Source organism: Dipodomys ordii, unplaced genomic scaffold, assembly GCF_000151885.1.
Source record: "Dipodomys ordii isolate 6190 unplaced genomic scaffold, Dord_2.0 Scaffold33, whole genome shotgun sequence".
Classification (NCBI taxonomy): Eukaryota; Metazoa; Chordata; class Mammalia; order Rodentia; family Heteromyidae; genus Dipodomys; species Dipodomys ordii.
This window is the reverse complement of record NW_012267249.1, coordinates 11,551,837-11,576,544: the sequence shown is the minus strand read 5'-3', so window position 1 is coordinate 11,576,544 and position 24,708 is coordinate 11,551,837. Positions and strand designations below refer to the sequence as shown.

The 24,708-nt window shown below is 35.6% G+C and overlaps 1 protein-coding gene across 1 annotated transcript in view; it reads right to left on the bottom strand.

Annotated features, from left to right (window-relative positions):
- LOC105986067 (serine/threonine-protein kinase TNNI3K-like) overlaps positions 1-24,708 on the bottom strand; it is a 270,376-nt gene that overhangs the window by 74,984 nt on the left and 170,684 nt on the right. Inside the window, 4 exon segments of the mRNA XM_013016804.1 lie at positions 1,216-1,325; positions 9,538-9,670; positions 12,704-12,756; positions 13,530-13,582. Of these exon segments, the coding sequence (XP_012872258.1) occupies positions 1,216-1,325; positions 9,538-9,670; positions 12,704-12,756; positions 13,530-13,582 (349 nt within the window).

The window sequence follows — 24,708 nt, the reverse complement described above, 5'->3', positions numbered from 1 at the left end:
AAAGGCTGGGGTTAGAGCAATAAACAAAAGAAAACAAAGAACTAATATTCTAGTAACGAGAAGATCCTAAACAAATAAGTATATATCACATCAGTTTGAAGGGTCGAACAAAGAATTTATCTGCTAAGGCACTCCATCCACATCTAAGAAATTTTATTTTTCCTCAAAAGAGGGTTAATGTATACAAATGGGATTGGGTAATGACTGCGGCTGGGTTTTGCCTTTAGACAAAGAATGCAAAACTTTCTTTCTCTTTCCAGATGTCTAGGGCATGGCTTGTTCTATTTTGCCTCTGGTTAGATACTTCCTGAAATAATAGTGTCACTGCATCTGCTCTCCTGTTGAAGACAGACAGTGTCTAGGAAGGATCAGAAACAGGGCTGAATAAGGAACACACAATAGGGATGGTTTGAACCAAACAAATAAGGACCAATAAGTCTATATATATGAGGATTCTGACTGTGAAGAATGCACAGTGTGAATTACTAACACCCTCCACTCAAAGGAGAACCAATGGGCTGATGTCAAAACACAAGAATTTCAACAAACCATCTCCATTTCTTGGAGACTGATGTGGGATTTCACCCTGGGATCATTAGGCAGCACCACTCTACTCAGCTCTATGACTACATTTAAAATGTTCTTTCCACTGCTTATATATTCCACTTCACTTTGTTCTTAATCTTTCCATAACACCAATTTTTCCATTTGAACTCTTAAATCTATGAGATTAATCATACTCTCATATAGTCATTCAATGCTGGAAATCAGTAAGGAACCAGTTTTCTGACTCCAGCAGGAGCCAGAGACCCTAGGGGGGGTCTCTTCCTTGAAGACAAGTCTCATGTGAAAAACCAACACAATTCCATCTGGTGACAAAGTTCTTTCTTCAGACAATGACTAAGTGTGGCTCAAGCGTAGTTAATAAAATTGCAGCTGGGATGAGTCTCTGAGTCATCTGTCATACCCTGATCCTTTTTTTTTCCTCCCACTCACTAATCAGTTGTGAGAAACATTTCAAAATCAGAGAGTAGCAGTGAAGAAATATGAGATAGACAGATTTCTTCAGGCAATTAGACTAAAGAGCAGAAGGCAAATCATTCTTCCCGCCTTGACAGTCTTAAAATATACACTGAAAATAGACTTTGGAGTTACACTATTTGTGACAGCTTTTGACCATAACACATTTTATAAGAGGAAACAAAATTTACTCACTTCGGGCCAGACATTCCACCCTCGCATCAGCAGAGAAGATATGGGCTGGGGAATGAAATAGCCAATGGGTGGCCTGATGTGGTGATAAGCCATGTCCGCTGCTGCAGCCACTGAAAAGCAAAGGTTTCAACCTCACATGTTTATTTTAAGAAACATATGTAGATACAAAACAAAAATCATACAAAATTAATATTGCACGGGTGCAATATCAGCAGGGATTCACAGTGATCTATCTCTCAGCTGTCTTTTTCCTTTATACTTTAAACAAAAGAGTGGATAATTTCATACCCTGTACGTTGAACTTTAGCTGGATTCAATAAAAAGGGAGCAGAAGAAGTTTATAAAGAAGCAAAAGAACACACAAGGAGCAAGTAGTTTCCAGTACCTGAAGTATAGCTTATGCATATAATGTTTTGAGAAGAAAAGATTCAAAGGACTGGACAAGACTGCCCAATGTCTTAAATTCAAGGCTTGAGAGATATTGTGTATGCTTAACAAGATATGAGATGCCACTGGTCTTTGAGCTTCTAAGGTACCAGCATATTCTTGGAGAAACATATTTTAATGTAAATATTGGTAGTACAAATATATTGAATTGTTTATGTAACATTTATGAGCCAGTTATATTTTTGTTAAAGTCTATCAGGAAGTCAAATCTATTGCTTCAGCTAATACTACTACTTGTTCAATTTCCTAATACTGCCCACCTGCACGAATTTCTACTATTGCTCATCTAAAATTTTACATCATGATGTTGTGATCCTTGGAGCTTCATTGTAGGTTCCTGGGTGCTGATATTTTTTCCCCTTTCTACAATCAATTATTTCCATGCCCATTTGAAAACCAACCTTTAAACTACTTTTACTGAATAGGTTTTGTATCAGATACATTAGATATAAACATAAACTCCTTCACTTATTAATAACCATGAAAACAAAATAGCTATTGTTTTGTTGAGTGAGAGGAGGGACTACTGACTATTTTATATGCATTTAGAATTTAATTAAGAATTGATGTAACCTTTTATCTCAGTTCATGTTCTATTCAGCGTACATTATGATGAAAATACTTTGTAAACAACATGATGCTGTTTATCCTTTAGAAAAATTTCTCTGAACTGGTGTGGGGATTATGTTCCAAGTTATTTCTGCATCTTATCTTTTGTCTGTGGTGTTGAAAGAATCTGTCTATATCTTAATGATTTTTGAGAGATAAATCTAAACTTCTTTCTCCCACCAAAATTTATTTCCATTTAATTCTGTTTATCCTTCTACCCAGATTATCTAGTGAAATTATATGTGGTAAAATAAAAATTTTGCTTCATGGATTATTCTGAATGAATGTGTGATTCTGATCATTGTAAAATAATACTTGTTCTTGGTAGACCTTGAGAAATTAAGAAATTTATCAATCAGAGGGAACCATTGTTAAAAATTCTGAGATTTTCTTGTATATTCTTTATTTTGTTGAATCTGTATTGATATACAATTGTATAATTCCTTCTCTCTAAATTAAGTTATTAAGTTATTAAGCAGTTAAGAAATTCTCATTATTAAACTCTATGTTAACATGTTTTTAATTAATCTACATTTAGTGTGATTTACTTAATCACTTCCCAGTTTAAGGTTGTTCTGAACACTTTACAGACACTTTTTTTTTCTGTGTCAGTTTTTCCTACATACTATGATATATTGAGGGGAAAATATTATGTCAAAGGGTATATCTATCTTAAAGACTTTGTTACATATTGATGAACTTCTTTCTAAACTGGTGTATTAATTATTACTCAAGAGCAAGTTTGTGAGGAAGTTTTTAACTTCTGCATCACAAAAAAAGCTTTTACTAATTAGAGACAAATAAATTTGCTCATTATTGTTTAGATTGTGCATTTTCTTGCCAAATGTGTTTTTTGTTTCCCCCAAAGTTAGGCGTATTAGATTCCTTTCAACTATTTCAATTCCTTTCTGAATTAGGTAAATCAAAACCAATTATCACTAAGCTTACACATTACTCTGATATTTTTAACCTGATAGTCATTTGGAGAATTTTCACTAGTGCTACTACTATATACAGATAAACCAGTGTAATAAAAGCAAACAAGCGAATTATAGTTCTGATAATGAATGGAAAAGGACTATTTATAAATTGTGTTCGTCTCCCATGCTGATCCTAAGAACAACCATTGAGCATTTATTTTCAGTATGATCCTGAGATAGTTTATTAAATATGTGACTGCTTCCTAGAGAAGAATGGTGTTGAGAACTTTCTGCCATGCTGAGAATGTTCTTCATTATCCAATATGCCAGCACAAGGCTCTTGACCATTGTATCTCAGAAAGAAACTGAATCTTTATTTTATATACACATATAATTTTAATAATAAGATATATTCAATAACAAAGTATACGGTGTATTATATATTATACATTGTTTATGCTTTTATTATATAATCTTAAAGTAGTTGTACAAAGGACATGCCATTCAATAAAGCAGTTTATGAGTACAATGGTTTTTGCTCAATGTCACCCATTTCAACCCATCCTTCTCCACCCATCCCTTCTCTCTATTTTCTTAATTTTTTAGGCTATATATTGAATTTTTCTACTGCATTCTCCTTTCTTTTTCTCTTCATTTTCTATCTCCTTTGCCTTCACCCCCAACCCTGCTCAACTCCTTTCCAGTAACCCCTTCCTTGGTGTTGAACTGTAACTTAGTGTTTCCAAAGAATTACAGTTTGATTTCTCCCAGAATCTACCATATCTTAGAAATTGACATTTTAGTTGGGTTCATTTCATGTAATAATTTAGATAGCTGAAGTTAATGGATTCCATCATAGGCATCACAATTCTAGAAAAACAGTTTTCTCCTTTCATTCTGGTAAGTAGTGAGAACTGAGTTAAGCACAGTTTTGTGAGTCTGCCTCAAGGATGTGTATAACCATGGGGTCAGTTTGTGGTTTCAAGTTCAAGTTTATAAAGAAAAGGAAAGATATGAGTGGAGGTTGTCAGTGTTGTTCCTCAATAGGATCAGACTAAGGAGCCACAGCACAGGCATCCACTACAATATGGTACAATGGCATCCAACAATCTAAGTTGATAATAGGCTAAATTTAAAATATATTGATTTTTGAATTTTGGTTGGTAAATTTTGGAAAAATTATAGATTAAAAAATAATTAAACTTATGATTAAATTATATTAAATTATAAAAATATAAGAAATTTAAAAATAATCATTAAATTATAAAAATCCATTTTTTCAATAAAATTTGGTTAAGTGATCAATAATTCAATCAATGAATGAATTGATATTTCAGTGCCATTTGGGGTGTATTCATAAATTCTGAAATATTCTTTCTTTTGCCTAGAATGCTCTTCCCTACCTTCATAGCATCTACCTTCTTCATAGCGTCTCTGTCTTCTAGGAATTACATTAGACTGACTCTTTCTAAGTACTCTTCTGTTGCACTCCCGTGGAACATTATACTACAATTGCATCAAATGTATTCGACTGATTTGCCACTTCCTTGCTTGTTCCTGCATGTAGATCATAAGCTGCTTGAAGCTAGGACTATGACTTCATAAGTGTATCTCTCCTGCCTATCATAATAGCTGCCAATGAACAGATATTAAAAATTATACACTGTGATGAATAAATGAATGAGTAAATAAATGTGGCAGGTCAAACTATTACCTGAAAATTGATATAGAATCTATTATATTCAATGTAGTCAATATTTATTGACTAAATGGATGATTGACATTGATGACAATGAATATTTTATTCATTTAATATTTTCAGAAGAGAGGACAATGCCTAGTCACCAAGAAACATTGTAGAATGAACATAATGTATAGTTTAACATTAAATTACATGATAATAAGACAAATTATTGAGATCTAGTGGCAAATTTAGTCAATAACCTTATCTTTTGTTAAAAACATTCAGAAGAGGCCTCAATAAACTGAAGCAATATGACATATTAAGAAATACCATTTATTGGAAATCTGGCAGGCTAATTTCCAGTCTGACTTTTCTCTAAACTCTCTGGGAGATCCTATTAAGCCAATTTGCCTCTGTGAGTAATAATTTTGCTAACTGTAAGATGCAGCAGGGAATACACCATGTAATGGCCATGACCATTGGCTTCTGAGAAAGTTATGCAGTTAATCCTTCACTACACCTTTTACTAGCATGTGACAGTAAGTATGTGTCTAATCTTAACAGAACCTAAATCACAGAGTGTTAGGACTAATTTCATATGCATAGCTTCTGGCACACTGATGATCCCCAGTAAGTGCTAGCTGTGTTGTTGCTTTTAGGATTTTCTACAAATCTAAAATATGCACTGATCCCATGTAGTCTGAACTGATAGAACTAGGTGTCAAAACAACGCTGGAAATTTTCTGTTCTCTTTAGATGAATTCTTAGGTCTTTTTGGAGTTCTCTTGAGGTATGAACATCAAGTAAAATTTCACATGTGACCATGAATTTTAAGACCACAACTCAGCTTGTATACCATGGGAATCAGCTCATGATGCAATGGGACCACTTTTAAGATGATTACTATGCAGTTCTCAATCATTAGTTCCTTAATAAGTTGGTACTAGGTTCTGAAATCCTAATCTCCTACAGTCTAGTATTTTGTAGAATGAAATGCTGCCATTCCTATTAATTTTTTAAACAAGAGCAATAAATTAAAATGTTTTGTTAGGGCTGACCGAGATAAAGTTTTCAGAATTTTTGTTCAACTTTGATTAGCTATATGTGTTCTAAAAAGTACAATTGGTTGTACTCCATTGTTTTTAATGAGCCAGGCTGTGGTGAGACAAAGCAAATATGTTCTACAATCCCAGCAAGAGCTAAGACACATCCTTCATTACACTGACAATTTTCAGTGATGTATCACTAAAGTGTATAGCATCTGAGAGCGACGATGAGATTGCTATCTCAAGGATGTACTAAGAATGACTTAATTTTTAAAACCACATCCCACTCTCATTGCATATTGTCAGAACAATAGATTAGTGTGAACCATTGTCTGCTCTCATTGAAATCTTTGTCAGCATAATGAAATATCAGAATGTTAAAAATCAGCTGTAGTCATGGAATTTTCACTATCTATTGGACCATTCTGATCTTTCCAGATCATTGATAAAGATGAACACAACCATGGAATTTAGCATACCCCTATTTTTCATCCACTTATTTATGACACAAGAGGGCTGATAAACTCTTTAGATTATTATATTCAGGATGTTTAGGATCTAAATAATATATGGCAGGGAATATAAACTACTATGATTTAAAGAGGGGTAGTTGATGGTTACAAGAATGAACCCAGTGAAATTACCATGTCTCTAAATATACTACAATTCATATTTTTACAAACTTTATATGAGACCCCCCCAAAAGAACCTCTCAAGCCATATTTGGCTCCAGGATTTCCACTTTGCAATTTAGGATTAAAATTGCAATATGAACTCTCACCAAAATCTGGCTATAATAAATTGGCAGATGCTCTTAATTTATGTCACATCACAGACTTAGAGTTTGGCAATCAAGTATCCCAGGACACAAAGTTGAGTTTCCTTGTAAAGCAGCTGGCACCATATAGGATGAAAGGAAAACAAGAGGCTCTCTTCTTTGGCTCGAAACTATGATCTGAAAGTGATCTACAAAATTGGGTACCTACTTTTAGGGGAATGGGATTGGAAAAAGTCCATATTGATGGATTAATTTATCATGGCTTTCTTCTTTGGATTCTCACGATATATCAAATGAGACAAGCCCAGGAGAGACATAAAATCTGAGAAGCAGGTGTTGGTTTCTTCCTTTGAAATGTGTCCAACACAGCTATTTCATGCCACAATGCACCAACTTCCTTTTTCATGTTGCCTGGTTTTTCTCTCTCAGTTTGACCTTACTCTTGGACTCCTTTTCTTTTAAATTGCATTCCTCTCACAAATGGACTCTTTCCCCTGTATTCACCATCATGCTGATGGCTAAACTAGAACCTAGTACATCACCCTTGACTCTTCTATCTCCTTTGTATTCTCACTTCCCAATGGAAGTCATATTTTTTTTACAAGAACTAACTTCCACACATCTGATTTGGAATACCTCCATTCCAGCTTTTGATATAAAGTGAAAAAAGTAAATTGTAAGGCAAGTAGAAAATTATATTATATATAAAATTAAATTATATATAAAATACTACAGTAACTTCCATTCTTGACACACATACAAAGTCTGTGATGGTCAATTTGTGTCTTAACTTGACTGTCTCAGGGATAACCAGATAGCTGGTAAAACATTATTTCTAGTTGTCTGTTAACATGTTTCTGGAAGAGACTAGCATTTAAATAAGTAGACTGCATAAAAGAAGATCTACTTATATCACTCTGGACCAGCATCATTCAGCCTATTGAAGGGCCCAGTAAAATGAAGAAGTAGACAAAAGATAGGCAAGTTAGCTTTCTCTTCTAGAACTGGAACATGCATCTGCCCTTAGACTTCAGTATGTCTGCTATTTTAAATCATAATAGCTCCCAATGAGAGCAACTTCAATGATCATTGACTTGTTTCTGCATCAAAAATTGAGGCATATTTACCATGAGATATTAGGCAAAACTGATGTGAGGAAAATGATATTAGAAAAAGAGTGAATCCCTGATAAATGTAACAACATGATTCCAGTTATAGACATGCAGAAGTGGAAAGCTTGTGAGAATCAGATATGTTATTTCCAGTAGCTGAGTGAAGGGAGAAGTATAGGGACTCACCAGGACACAGTTTGGAGTGAGGGAAATGTTCTGTGTCTTGGTTGAAGTTATGGTTATTCAACGGTGTACATTTACTAAAGCTCATTGCTAAACTAAAAAATGTAAATGTGTTATCTTTCAATAACTTTGATTTTAAAATAAATTTGATCATTTTCAAAAGCTCTATTGCAATGATCATAAATGGAAAACTGTGGGTTGAACTAGGGAAGTGGGGGATGATGGACATAGTAGATAATTCCATGCTGTGTTAGGAGTTATTCTCTTGAGGCTAGTGGCTCATACTTATAATCCCAGCTACTCAAGAGGCTGATATTTGAGGATTTATAGTTTTCAGGAAGCCAGGGAAAAAAAACTCCATGAGACTTTTCTCTCCAATTAAGAATTTAAAAAGCTGGAAGTGGAGCTTGTGGCTGATGGTAGTGCACTAGCCTTAAGTAACAATGCTCAGTGACAGTGCCCAGGCCTTAACTTCAAGGCCCAGGACCAGAAAAAAATCAATGGGACCAGATGAATGGATTAACATAAGGTATAAAAGGAATGAAGATGTGTCTCTCTCCTACAAAAATATATCCTGGTATATCAAGAATTATAATTAATTTGTTTTATATCCACCTTTTGTATCACAATGCAAACTCTAAGAAACACCAACAACAGCAAATCACATTGGTCCAATTCAAAATAGAATCCTTACTCTAAAACTTAAACAAGAGATAAATCTCATCATTTAAAAAAGTACACAGAAAGATAGGACAATTGCATCATCAGTACACTAAAAAATTAATAAGCCACACACAGGGCATATTAATTGTGAGAAACACTCTGTAACATACTATGTGTAGAAAAGAATTTGAGGGCTGGGAAGGTGGCTCAGTGATAGAGACTTGTCTTGCATGCATGAGACCCTGGGTTTGATTCCTCATCACCACATAAGCAGAAAAAAAAAGAAGCTGGAGTGGCTCTGTGGCTCAAGTGGTAGAGTGCTAGCCTTGATCTGAAGAGCTGAGGGACAGCGCCCAGGCCCAGAGTTCAGGATCGGAACCAAAAGAAAAAAAAAGAATTTGAAAAGTGTTGCTACATATATGTATGTGTGTATGTGTCTGTGTGTATTTGTCTATCTATTTGTCTATGTATCTGTTAAAGGAATTTAGTCTTGATAGTTCTTTTTTTGGGGGGTCTGCTTTCTCAATTCAGTATATATATGAAAAGTGGACTTCTAAAATGTATTCTCAAGAAGTAAATACAGCATTTTCCCACATTATTTGGTGGACGTCGTTATATGTCTGCTTTTTAAAAGACAGATCATAAACTATTCCAGATTTCTATGTGCCAGTATCTAAATTTACAGAGTAAATCAGTAACTTTTTTTGGATTAGCATGTATCTTAAAAAACAATAACTTAATATTGTTCACTTAACTTTTTTTCTTGTGATCCCACTGACAATAATTATTTTTGGGGAAAAGAAAGAAACAAAAACCACGTTGCTTCACATTGTGGAGCTGCACTGAGCTTAGGACAGGGACCAAGTACAGCATGTCTCACCTGGCTTGAGATGAGCGAAGGGAATTTCCCCAGTGAGCAGTTCCCATAGGCACAGGGCATAGTTGAAGACATCGGCTTAGATGGTATACTTCGTACACTGCATGAACACCTCGGGGGCCATCCAGTGGAGGTTCTGTGGGACAAGAGTATTAGCATGCCATTTACCCAGGGCCCCCTTATCCACCACACAGTGAGATTCTTAGTGAGAACGAGTTCTCCCATGCTCTTAAAAGATATGCACATAAAATGACACCAATACCACCCTTGATGTACACTATCAATTGGTGTGCACGTATTCTCTATCATTGCTGTTTCTTAAAGGACATCTTTTTAACCATTTGATCATACAAGTTACAGTCCTTCTAAAAATATCATCAATAGTGAAATAACGCAGGAATGATGATTGGAACAGTAACCTTTCCTCTTGTTTTCTACTTTAAAATATTGTTATTCTTTCTTTTTTTTTTTTGCCATTTTGCTTTCCTCATTCTATAGCCGCCTATTCTCCTAATTGTCCTACAAACTTGCATGTAGTCAGCCACAGAACCCTCTTGATACTCAGGCGTGACTCGTACACTCGTAGTAGGCACCTCCCTCAGGTTTCCATGTGCCTATTTAGGAAAGAAGTCACCAAATTAGGCTCATAATGGAAACTCTCATGGTTCTGAAGAGAAAGGGACAGATAGAAGTAGATTCCTTTGTTTGCCCAGATGTGCTGTCTGAATTCTTTTTGTGTAACATTTCAGAAAGCCAGCCCTCAGAAATATTACAAATGTTTCTCTGTACAAACTCCTAGCCTCATCTCTTTTAATGACATTGCTGACATGCTTTTTATGTGAAATTACATATTCTTCAGTTAAAATTGTTTTGTTCTGGAATGCAAATGCATAAAGTTGGTTTACTTGTAATTTAGGGGACAGAACACTAGATTGTGAGTTAAGAGATGAAAATTCTGGCTCTGATTCGCCCACTTACTGGGCAGCTCTGGGCAAGTTTCACATTTATCTTGGACTTAGAATTCATGAACAAGACAGATGAGTCCAACACTTCCAGCTCCAAATTCTATTCTGCAATGAACTTTTCTAAACAAATTTTTATTCCCACAAAAGGAAACTCATATTCTTTTATCACTATTACCAAAATCCTGGTGCAGTGTTGGCTTGCTGCTATTCTTTTGAAATGTCTACCTTATTTTAAAATCCTGCATAATTACAGTTTCCTAAGAATATCTTTATTTTAATGTTTCTGCTCACAGGCAACTCTCCTACATGATTTTTCACATTCTAAAGAGTTTCTACTTGCAGAGTGTGTTATACATTGTGTCACAACATTACACGTGTGGGAGGAGGCATCAAGCATTCCTCCTTATGCATAGCCACCCCCCCACACAAATGAGGGAACTTAAATAACTAGTGAAAAATAAAATTGCCTCCCAAATAAATCCACAGTATTGCTGTACTTAAAGATTATGCTACTAGGATTAAATAATTACTGTTATCCACTGTTGGTAAAATTCAATTTCATTTCACTCAAGATTTCAGTCAATGGTCTGTACTGACTGCAGTTTAGAATCACTCAGTGGAATTTTGAAATATATGGGTACCCATGATGAACCCCAGAAAAATGAAACCACATCTTGAGGGTTTAGATTTAGGCATTATATTTTTCACCTAAAAAGATTCCTAAACTGATCTGAATGCACAGCCAGACTTGAAGTTCGCTGATTTAGCTGCTTCTAGGTCCCAGATGCTAATGAGGTTTGTGTATCCTGACAAAAGAGGATGCACTTTTCATTTCTCTCTCCTCTTATCCTAGCATTTCTTGCCCACTCATTCTGACCACCATAGCTTGGACTGTACCATAATCTCTCCTTTTGCAACCACAGTTCTCCCAGACAATGTGTGGGCTGGGAGATGTCCATGTATATCCACGAGGATGAACTCTTTGTGAGATTGTTAGATCTCCAATAAAATGTTATATTTCACTTCCACCCCATCTAAATGGCATGTGTACTACTTTCATTACTCTGGTTTTATTGCTTCTTTATAACACTCATGATCACATAATAGATGTTTTGTTCATTTGCCTAGTGTTTATCACCTTCCAGTGGAATATTAACTTCGAAGGAACAAGAACATTATTTTGATCACTGTCACATCCCTAGTTCTTAAAAGAATATCTGGCATCTAAAAGATGTTCTTTAAATAGCTGTTTAATAAACAATTGAAATCTAATTGGCTGCGTTCTTTGGATAGGGATTAAGTGCATCTCCCAAGCATCCATCTTGGGAGATTTTAGGAAGGGGACTTGAGGAAAGACAATTGGGTCTCTGGAAGTGCTTTCCACCTGAAAAGAAAAAAAATATGATCTTAGTTCTCAGTAGATGCCAATCAGTCCATAAATTGGGCTGTACTCAAAGCAAGACTGACCTCTCCTTGCTTTCTTTCTCCATTCTGTGTGAGTGCTGCTTCACACACAAGCTTCTACCATGATGCCACTATGGGGGTGAAGCCTGGAAAGATCTCACCAGAAACAGTACCAGGCTGTTTGGACTTTTTAGCCTTCAGAAACTGTAAGCTAAATAAGCATCTTTTCATGACAGAGTACCTAAACTTTCATATTTGGTTGTCATCAAAATATACTTATTTGTGGGGAGAGACTGGGGCAATGAAGGAGAGGGCAGGAGAATGAATTTTAATTGGAGACATTTTAATATAATTTTTCTTGCTTCAGAAGTTATGATTTAAAGTTTACTTAAACATTAACACTTGCCTACCACCTATTTCTCTTATAATGTTAAAGTGGAAAACTGAATGGTTAATGATGCTGGTGAGCCACAACTTTAGAACGAATTACCAGGTTAACTCTAAAACTTCCTATGAAGCCTAATTGTCCACCATTGTCACATGCCTTTTTGGCGTATCTGAAACCTATTTTGCATTTTTTTCTACAACATTTTCCAAGTGCAGATCTTATCTATTTCCCTAGAAGAATCTTTAAGTCGTTATTTTGGGGTTTTCTGAAAGTAAAATCATAAAAGCATTATCCCTGCCACTGAGACAATGACGGTCTTCCAGTTAAAGCTGCTCTCATCTTCTTTTCTCTCATGCTGAGTTTACACATTTTAATTGTTTTATAATCATCGAGAAGAAAAGCAGCAGCAAACCCCAGGTTGTTTTGTCATGTTGTCTTCATCCAGAGACTGGAGGAATCGTGATTCTGTAAGAAAGAGAAAACAAATTCATGTCCAGGGAAATATCTCAAAACCAAGGTTAAAGACCACAGCTAGTAATGAGACAAGCAGAAACAGTTTATGTTAGGCGAAATGAACCCCAAGATAAGGATTCGAGTGTTTTTTCTTTCTTGTGATTGTTTCTAACATACTTATAAGGTGATTGTTTTGTTGCTTTGTATGTCCCTTCCCGCCCCGTATAACCGTGTTTTCACTGTATTTGATGTTGGTATAATTTGGGGAGGGGAAGGGAAAAAACAAATTGTTTAAATAGGGATACAGTTGGACTCATTGCAACAATGAGATGTACAAGACGTTATGCCTAAAAACGAACTTTACAACTTTGGCGGGGGCGGGGAGGGGGAAGGCGGAGGAGATTGGAAGGGATGGTAAGGGGAAACAAAGGAGGAGGCAACAATGCTTGATAAGAAATGTACTCATGACCTTGCCCATGTAATTGTAACCCCTCTGTACAGTATTTTCACAATTTAAAAAAAAAAGACCACAGCTAAAGCTCTGAAACCTCAGGAAACTTTTTGCCTTATTCAAATTCTCACTCCTTTTCTATTGGTTGGTTGGAGGTATCAACATGAAAAAAATGAAAGTAAATGATGTATTTCCAGAATGTAGGGCCACTGAAATCCTAATGACTAAAGAAATAATATCTGTCAGTGTGAAATTTATTATATAATATCAGACACAATGTGGAAATGAAGAAGGAAACTGATGATATCTAAGGTACTAGTTCTAGAAATCTCACCTCCAAAATCTGCCACCACAGCATGGCCATCCTCATAGAGAAGAATATTGTGACTAGGAAAAAACAACCAAACAGGCTTTGAGTAAGCTTTGTTATTTCTTAATCTAACTGACCCTCTAAGAGGATGGATGACACTTGTTTACTGCAGATTCACTATGCCCTAAATGCTTACTCTGATTTTTCTTAGTTTTGTCAATTCTAAAGATATTTACATTTCTTTTATGGCTAGGGAGGTTGAGCATTTCTTCATGTGAGATATTTACAGAATGTGATTGTTTTTTAGCTACCATTGAAAGCATAAAGCATTTGTATTTTAGATAAACCCTCTATAAATTTGTCCATTAGCTGAAGCTCAGATTTTCAGCTTTGGTATATTCATTTGCTACCACAAGTATGGCAGTAGACAAAGTAGATGGCATTGTGAGCAAGTTGCAGTTAGAGCAGGAAATCCAGCTGGGTGCAACCTTAGGCAAAAGATCACTCAAGGAAGGGGTTGCCATGAATTCTGGAAGGAGTCTTTATGGACATAATCTTGAACAAAACATTCTAGGTACAACTTCAGGACAAAAGAGTGTTTCTAAGACCTATGAATTGTTGCCAGCTAGGCCAACATGTTAAGCTTTTATAGAAGAAAAGTAAAGGTCATCAGTTTTTCTTTCAATCCAAAGTTAGAAAAGATGAGAAAAACTTTAGACAAAATTTAATTTTTTATCATATTGAAAAGGGTTATCATTAGAGGCAAATTAATGTGCTAATTGATCTGACTGTAGTAATCATTTCACTACATATGCTAAATAATATATATGTTATAGATGTCTATATATCATAGTCTAAATTATACAATATAAATATATACAATTTTTGTTAGTTATAGCTCCATAAATCTGAAAAGAAAGTGTCATTTTTAAAACATTAAGTAGAAGCTATGACAATTCACAGAAAAGGTCATTTCTTCCATGCATCAGTGAACTAAGTCCTGAAATACCTTATGGATAAACAAGCATATGGTTATACAGTGATGTCTCTGAATACTTCCTATTGATTGTCATTGTTTCCCATCCTACATTTGATTTATAAATGAGTCAACTCAACATTTGGGGACCAGTACTGGATTTCTTTCAATGTATAGCTATGCTATATTTGTTTTGTACAAATTACAAGTGTTCCCCTATCCATATGTTTCTCCATGGCCAAAACATGGAAAACACTAAGTCCAGGGCTTATACATTTAGTGTTAGGATTTTTATTATATATTTTTATTGTAAAGATACTGTACAGAAGGGTTACAATTACATGAGTAAGGTAATGAGTACATTTCCTATCGAGCATTGTTACCTCCTCCTTTGTTTTTCCCCTACCACCCCTTCCCTCCCCACCTCCCCAAATCCACCCTCCCCCCTGCAAAAGCTGTAAAGTTCCTTTTCAACATAGTGTCTTGTACATCTCATTGTTACAATGGGTCAACCTGTATCCTTCCATTATATATATATATAAATATATATATATATAAACCATATTTTCTTTTTTGGCGGGGGTCGGTTGTGGGGCTTGAACTCTGGGCTTGGGGATATTTTCTTTATCCATTCATCTACTGAAGATCATCTGGGTTAGTTCCATATCTTAGCTATTGTAAATAGTGTTAGGATGTTTTTTTTAACATTGACTTAGGTTTTATAGCAAAATCAATTTAAAAACTGGTAGTAAGGATTAAAGTCAGAGCTTTACCTGAAACATGCTAAGCAAATATTCTACCACCAGAACTATGATCCTAGACCATTTGTTTGTTTGTTTTGAGATAGTACCTCACTAACTTTTTTCAGGATTGTCCTTAAACTTAGGAAAGGTCTGTTTTCACCTCCTGAATAACTGGGATTACAGGCAAACTCCATCACATTTGGATCAAAAAATAAAGTTTTGAAACTCTCTTCTCCTGTTAACAAATTTTATGTTTACAGTACAGATTTAATCTGCTTTTTAACTACTAGAAACCTAAAATATGCTCACAATCACTTTGCCTGGATTAGCACATGGGAGAAAGTACTTTAGGAGCAGAAACCTCTAAGATGCTACTTTAGCCACAAATCACAAATTGATGAATGTGATGTGAATTAAACTGTCATAGACAAGAGATCTATAGCACCAAGATATCTCTAGAAATCAAATTCAGTAAGAAAAGTATATTTGAATGCCATATCATTATATTCTTCAAAGTACATCATAACATTTCACAGGCCCTTGGCCTAAGACAGAATAATGAATATTGCATTTCACATGTAGATAGCATAGATCCACCCATTACATTAAAATACATGCATAACACCTTGTTTATTATTTTGTTAATTCCAATTAATTATCTAGAACAACACTCATTAAAATTTCTTTTTGGCAGCATACTCTTTTCCATAAACCTCTGCTTAATAACCCTATTTTCTAATCTGGTGGCTGCTTCAAAGCTATGGATTCAGACAAGCCTTAAACAAGTTGTACTGCCAGGTTATATTTTGTTTTCTCGTTTGTTGTTCAACTTTGTTCCAATTTAAATAACATATGTTACTAAAAGTGATTACACTAGCCAGCTAGAGTTGATTTTGCATATTTAGAAAAATTGTTCTTCTATGAAAGAAACAAAAGTCACCTTGGTTACTGAGTCAGCAAGTGCATTACAGTATGATGACATGCAAAGGCAGAGTACTTGAAAACAGGGATGGTGTCTTGCTCATTGATATACCTCTAGCATTTTCTATTGCACTGTTTCTCATGTAGGAATACTCAATAAACATTTGTTAAACAAGTAAATACATGAAAAGGAACTGAAAACAAACCCAATGCTTTAAGCAATAATTACATTTCAGAAAGGTAAAGATCCTATCACTTAAGATTTACTTACTGAATGCCAATCATCAATCTGTGAATCTATGATATATTTGGTAGAAATATGGTAGATATTAGATAATAGATATTAAGAAATTAGATATTAAGATATTAGATAATAGATATTAAGAAATAAATATTCAAAATTCAGAGAACATAAAACTGGGCAAGGCATTTTGGCTAACCTAGTTTAACCTTCTTGGTTCCTGGATAGAGTCCAATGCTCAGAGGATTTGAATGTATCAACACAAGCAATACAGGTAGTGACAGTGGGGACCTAGTTCAGTTCATCTGGGTTATCATCTCAGGTGTTAGAACAGTTCATGACAAATAGACGACAATCAATGAATCTATATTTTATGAATCATGGCTATGTATTCTTCCCCAAAGAATGATATTTACTTTCCTCATGTTATCCACCACTCCGGGAGATGCAAAGTAATACAAGTCATAGATTCCATCTTCAAGGAATTTATAATCTGCTAGTGAAAACAAAGATGAATGTTTTCAAAGAAAATAGCATAGGTTAAGAAAGGGATTAATTCTGAAGTGAGCTTTGAAGGGCAGTCAGTTATTAAGTCCATAAATATGTGCTGAGACTTTGCCATGTGTCAGACAATTTCCTATATACTGGGAGATGATGAGAAACAAGGCAGGCAAAGACTGGGCTTACATTGCAGTGAGGAGATGAGGCAGGAAGAAACAAAGAGTAACTCAAGTTTGGAATAGGTGCTGTTGGGAGAAAAAGTTCTTTGTATATATAAGAGGAATTGAAAGAGTATATTAATTAACTTGGAAAGTGTATGTTGGAAGGTAATGGAATATTAGAACAGACATGGTATTTGGTTATGAAATTATTTGCAGTAACTGGTATATGTCCAAGTCAAGCCGAAAAGGTCAGATAAGTTGATGTTAGGGAAATGAACCCTAAGATAAGTATTCAAATGTTTTTTTCTTTCATGCGATTGTTTCTAACACATTTATAAGATGATTTCTTTGTTGCTTTGTATGTCCCTCCCCATGGTATAACCCCTGCTTTTACTGTATTTGATGTTGTTATAATTTGTGGAGGGGAAGGGAAAAAACAAATCATTTAAATAGGGATACAGGTGGACCCATTGCAACAATGAGATGTACAATTCGTATGTCGAAAACGAACTTTACATCTTTGGTAGAGGGGGTGGGGGAGGAGGGTTGGGTGGGGGAGCATGGGGAGGATGGGATGGGAAGGGGAAACAAAGGAGGAGGCTACAATGCTTGATAAGAAATGTACTCATTATCTTGCCCATGTAATTGTAACTCCTCTGTACAGTATTTTCCAATAAAAAAATAAAATAAAATAAATTTAATAAAAAGAATTAGAAAGCCAGAAAGGAATTTGGGACTCAATGAAGGAGATATAAATGAGCTAGCATAGGTTTTTATACATTAAGATGTAATTCTCTAAAGCGGAGTCTGGCATCTAACAATAATGTTGGACTATTGTTATGAAAAGACAAAAGTGGAAAAATGGAGTAGCACACATGAAACAGAATAAATCCATCAAAATACTGGAAGTTCTTAGCTCTGGGAACTGTTTAAAAACAAAGCACAACAGAGAACAAAAAATCATGAGTCATCTTCAGACTTCTACTTTGAGCTTCATAATGACAAAACAATAATATATTCAGTTTTACCAGAAAGCCTGGAAATTTTCCTGAAGAGTGGCTGACACTGGAGGACCATGGAATTAGATTAAAGTCAAAGTTATGGCTGTTAACATGAGACTTTCCAGACAACCACGTTGAAAGCACATTCAAGGTGAAATTTCATGTTTAACAAACAGCAAGTCAAACCAAACAAATGAGGCAGTGACACTTTAGAATACAGAACAATTTAAGCTCATAGCAATAAATGTGGCCAAGTATCACACTAAAAATACACTATTAACTACTAGGAAAATGTTTCCTATAGATAATCTTGTAATCTACCCCTTTGTTCAGAGGGTTCCTTCATTCAGTAACAATAAGTACTTTTTAGAACTGCCTGCAAGATTCTTTCATTGGTGTTCTGGTAGCAGGGAGTCATATTTCTCATCTGTATTAAATCAATGGAGTGTGTTCTTAGCAGAGCATCTGTACTAATCAGGTGTATCACCAAAACCTCAGTGTCCATTGTGTTCAGAGTGCGTCTCTGCTGTCAAAGAGGTTTTAAAAAGGTCAAGGACATAGATATTACTATCAATAATACTCAGAGAAGGAAATGAGCTTAGAGCATAAGCCAACTAAGACAACAGATGTGCAATTAATGTTAGTGAACTCACGTTTATTACTGACAAATTTCACAAACCGCAATATATGAGAGGAATGAAATATTGTGGAAGGATGGCAATAGAGGCAAAAGGGAACAAATATCATGGATTGCACTGGCTCCATTTTCTCTTCCCTCTATGGTTGATATTAGTATATCTGTATTGTAAGTGGATTAACTGAGATCTAGAAAAGTTCAATCAGAAAGCCAAGAGCCTAGCTGGTAAAAAGTGGATCCAAAATTCTTCAAATTTGTCTTCCAAGTCATCTTGTTTAGAAATGTACTTTTATAACAACCCAACCCCAAGGGGGAGCTAGATGTGTGGACAAAAATTCTAGAAATTCTCACTACCTAAAAGAGAGCTTTTATCCAGGTAATGCCATAAATAGTCCACTGAATAGACTGAAGTCTATGAACTGAATGGAAATAAATTGAATATATCTCTGTACCACCAAGACACAGTCAGCAGACAAAACTTCCTCCCTTTCAGAGTTTAATTGATCAGTCACAGGCATTCGAAGGAATAGGCACATGAATGACTCATGGTCACTACAAAAGCAGAACCTACCATCTGACCTGGGAAGAAAGAATATCAGTACCTGGGAGACTAAATCAGGGTTAGAATAGAGAAATAAAAGGAGCGTAAAGAATCTGAGTCTTATTTTCTCTCTGAGCCATCACAAAAGGTTAATTTTGTCCATTTGCCTTTCTATAAAGTCTGAGAAGAAGCAGTCTTCTGTTATTTATGATCCCTAAAGAGCACCTTCACACACAGGGTAGCATTTATGAGAAAAGTCCTGTAAGACCATTGTGATATAAATGACAGATAAGCAAACCTACCTATGATTAGCACAAATCTACCTGAACTAGCACTTCAGCTCAAGTTTTATTATCTGGGAACAAAGAATTGAGAAACTCAGGAACAAGAGGTGAGAAGAGAAGCTACCACGAAAGAAAGGAGGAAAAATGGAGAACATACATTGCTGTACACAAACATGTATATATAAGCTATGTACAGCTGCAAACATCTTCAAGGTGAAGTGTCACTCTGTAGATAACAGGAAGTTCAGTTGATCAATGTAAAGAGTCCTTCATCTGTAGAGTAATTATAACATTTCTGGATTCAACATTTGTGTTTGATCTATACATGTATGTGTCCAAAAGTCCATAGTGCTTGCTAGTGTCATGTAAGGCTAAAGCTCTGAAGAAAATTGTTTGGTGTGCCTCAGCTAGTCTTGAAGCCTCAACAGCTCAGAATGTCAGAGTACTGCCTTGGGTCATCATGGTTTGTAAGAGAAATGGTAGCTGGAATGGTGTTTACTAATATAAAGATTTAGCTTAATTGCTACATATAACTTTAACTTGTATATACATTAACTTGCATTAACCAGCTATTACTAGTCCTGTGATTTTTGGAGAAATTATAACACTAACTTTCTGAAGCTTCTCTCATCTTCAAAAATTGTGAGAGGATTGAAAGTACAATTAAGAGATACTATTTGGAATTTCACAGATTCTTAACTTGATTACTAATAGAGTATATTATTAACTCTATTAGCAATAGAGTTAGGTATATTATTAATATACCGAAGATCTAACAGAGTAATAGTGCAAGTTAACTACACTTTGTAAATTAGAAAGCCACATATTTATTAGATATTAAGTGATGAGTTTTAGAAGTAAAGTGACTTCCTGACTCAAAGCTATAACAGAAATGAATTTTATATTGGAATGTTTAAGCTGTATGTTATCCTTGGAGAGTCTCTTCTCCTTCCATTCCCATTGTCTCATTTTACAAAGCCATTTCTGCTTTGATTGAATGACTATATTTCACCTAGAGGACTCTTTGTTCCTCTGACTACATTGTTACTACAGTATTTGAACTTGGTGCTAGCTTTGTCTTTTATCATGAAGCAAATGATTTGAGTCAATTGTTTATGTAACTGAAGTATTTATCTCTTTGAAGTGTCTTTTTTTTTGCAGATTTCTCTATAATAAAATTCTTTTAACCTTAACAACACATGCACTTACCGAATATAACTGAGGGTAAGATTTATTCAGCTAACTAAGTCACGCGAATAAAGCCAGGCTCTGACCTTCACTTCCTTCTCCTTAGAAACACAGATCACTTTCAGAAAAGAATAAGCTGTTTGCCATTCTCTCTCTCTCTGTAATCTTTTAAACATTTTCTCCATTTTCTTTTAGCCAAAAATAAATGCAAGTTAAATTCTGATGGTTTCTTTCTATAAAAGAAAATTTTCTTCAACCTCAGAGCTGAATTAATTTAATGAAGTCATTATGTGAGGATCATGAGTCTTTTCATTTTAATTGCCTGCATTGAAAATTTACCTAAAGTGCTCAAATGATTCATAATCAGTTGGTTATGCACTGTAGTCCAATACTAATTGTCACTATTAATCAGACTGGCCTGATTATTAGACCATTTTCCAATTTTGATTTTCTTACAGAGATGGACTGAAGTTCATGATGGCCTTAGAAGGATCAAGGTGACTTGATCATCTCCCTCCACTACCATTAGGAGTTCTTTTTTTGAACGTATTAAAAATGCTTAATATTAATTTATGCTTTTCTTCTGAATTACAGAGCCATGTAATTGCCTATGTCAGTTGTTACTAACAAACACTAGTTTAAGGGCATCATAACCAACCTTTCGGTGTCCTTATTTGAAGAGATGATGGCCCCAGAAATGCAAACCTAATAACACAACTGCAGTGTTTCCCACACTTGCTACATACCACTGTTTTCTGATGTATCCCTGAAGGAGATTAACTCAAATGATTAAAGACACATGGCTATCGACATGCCTGGAAGCATTCCAAGGGTTAAATCAGTGGGAGCAATTAGGCTTCGTTTTCAATCTCATCACACTGTGAAAGTCATTAGTTTACAAACACATCTGCCTGACAAGCAATCATTTAGACCAGAAGCTGAGGAGTCCTGGATATGCTGGCTGCCACATTTTGCCTGCAGTGCCAAGTGATAGCTCAGCCTCTCTTTACTACAGACCTCTTACTGGCGAGTATCACCTTGGCGACCTTTAGCACAGGCATTTATGTGGTTCCCTCCTGAAACTTTGCCATAGCCAAGTTCAATGCCTTGCCCTCCACACCTTGAACTGTTTCCATTGTTTTTTAAAATGTATCACAGGATGCTAAATCAAATCTAGAAATGTGTTTAATTCACACGGACTTACTTCAGGGCTTTGTGCCCTTTCCTAAACAATATTTTGGAGTTATCTAGATAAGCTCTTGTTAATCACAGATATATTCTCATGGTGGTTATTTTTTCTTTCTCTTCCTTCCTCCCTCTCTCCCTCCCTACCTTCCTTCCTTCCTTCCTTCCTGCCTTCCTTCCTTCCTTCTTCATTCCCTCCTTCCCTCCTTCTCTCCCTCCTTTCTTCTTTCCTTTTTCATTATTTTTTTGCTTGCCAATTAAAGGCCCTGATGCTGTATTGTTTTCCTAGTGTGACTTACAAATTCCTGCCCCAATTGCAACAGTCTCCTTACAGTCCTTCTCAGAATGTGACTCTCCCCTCAATTCCTGTAGCACACATAACACCTTCATAACACTTCTTGGAGCTGACTCTACCCCCAAATTCCCATAGTCCACGTAATGTGACTGCCCATGTGACCCATGTGACTTCCCCCTAAAATTTTGTTCAAATTCAGCCTACAGCTGTCCATGGCTGCTGCCTCTATTCCTGCTTGGAACAACCCAGCAGATCTGCCCCCCAATAAAGCCTTAAGCTCATATTGGTCACTCTTGCTCACCACTCATCTATCTATCTATCTATCTATCTATCTATCTATCTATCTATCTATCTATCTATCTATCTATCTATCTATCTATCTATCTATCTATCTACCTATCTATCTATCTTCCTGTCTGTCAGTCTGTCTGTCTATCTATCCATTTATCTCACATATTAAAAAAGTAATAGTTACTGATCCAAAGGTCTTCAATTTCATGAGGTATACCTGCTGGGAATCCCAGGATAATGGAAAAGCACATTTGAGCCAGGAATTTGATAGATATTTCTTTATTCATAGACATTATGTGGTGGTTCAACTCTTCACAGCTTCTTGAAGCTCCCTTGCAATTTTGGCTAGTAATAAAATCCTGATACAACAACGCTTTCTTTCATAATCAAACAAACCCTCTCCATACTATTGTCAGGTGAGAAATAACAGAAGCCACATTTTGAAGGATTGAATCTTGTAGTCCTTATTAAAAAGCTGGCAACTGCATGGTAGAATCCTGTCTCAAAGACTAGCAGCCAGCAAATACACTTAGCACTGTTAAGAAACTATGCCATGAAGGCCAAAGAGGAAAGAAAAAAACAGAAACAATACCAACAAACCATTCGGCTCTGATGGAGAACTGAAGTGGGACACAATGGTGACCAGAGAAAAGCCAGGAGCCAGGAAACAGGGTACAAACACAGAGACATGTGGTATGGCTTCCTGGCACCTGAGCCGGTCAGGGCCCAAATAGGGTCAAGTTAAGGGGCAGGGTCACAGGAAACTCTAAATTCCAGGCACTGGACTGACAGATTTAATAACCTACCAGCCAAGTGCCCGCCCTTGCCTCCAGGGATTCAGACACACCCATCACCTGGGAGGCAGGGGCTTCACCTTCCCCCAAGATATCAGACCCTACCATCCACCATGTGGCCAAGATGGAGCAGGCCAAAACCAGCCTCCCTACTTCAGTACATTCTCGAATCCTCCTTAAATTTTCCTTAGAACTCAACATTATCTGCTAAAGGACATTTTGTTGTTCGTTTGCAAGGTAAATGAAGTTACTGGAGTGTTTTTTTTTTTTTTTTCGTTTTCATTTCATCAGAGCATGCCCCCATCAAAGGCCAGAGAATCCCAGTCCTCTCTTTCCTTAGTCATCCCTTTTTAAGACACTTCCTAGATAAAAATTAAAACTGTATTTTTTTCCTAAACGCTAGAAAACAGACCTCTTCATATAGAGTAGGTAGAGATATCTCCTATCTACTCTTTGGTTTTTAGAGAAGCCTATCAAGGTTAAAGCTGTGTTGATAGAATGGTAGCCCCCAAAACTTACCTAAAAAAGGCGATAGATAGATTTGAACATAATCTACGTAAAGCACAAATTTACCAAAGACCCACATCATGAACTTCCAAACACTGAAAGACTAATTTCAGTGAACTCTTGGAAACCATGGAAACAGAACACTCCAATAAATGCAAAGGATCTCAGAGCCTTGACTTTTTCTAAAACAAACTTCAGTCTGCCAGTAGAAGTATATTTGAAAGCTTTTCTTTAAAGCTACTGGATTTGTCCCATTGCCAGTGGGATTGAAGATGCAGATTATAAGATTTGTATTGTGGTTAAACCCTCTTATTGAGGGTAATGCCGAAAAAATCTTATTTTTCACTTAATATTTGCTTAGCACATGAAATTCAAGAGGAATAATAATGACTAGATAAATCAAAACACAAACACATGGCTATTGATTGTGAGGTTTTTATAAGCAAGTGCTCTGGAACCAACATGCAAGTATCATTTCTATTTCTATGTATGACTAGAATTATTTCTTACCCATCTTAATAGAGTATAATTGTATGAGGAATTTTAGGTATGCAAACTACAAAATGGAACATTTTTTAAAGCTGAAGTGACAATCAAGATAACATAGAAGATGGCAGCTGTGAATTCATTAGATATGATTTGTTTGATCTTAATTTAAAATGGAGAAATGGAACAAGGATATTATAAAACATCAGACTGACTACATTTTCTAACCAAGGTCTAGCATTTTACTAATGCATCAAACCATGGATCAGCAGAAGCTTCTGATTGACCTAAGACAGTTCTATGTGAAACCAAGATTTGGGGGATCATAGTAACTTAGTGTAGGATAAATTTTCCCCTAAATTGACACAGTTAAAGTTTTAAAAAAATGTTGAAAATATATAATGCCTATGCATTAAAATTAATAATTAGCTAGTCAGATTACTAAAATAAG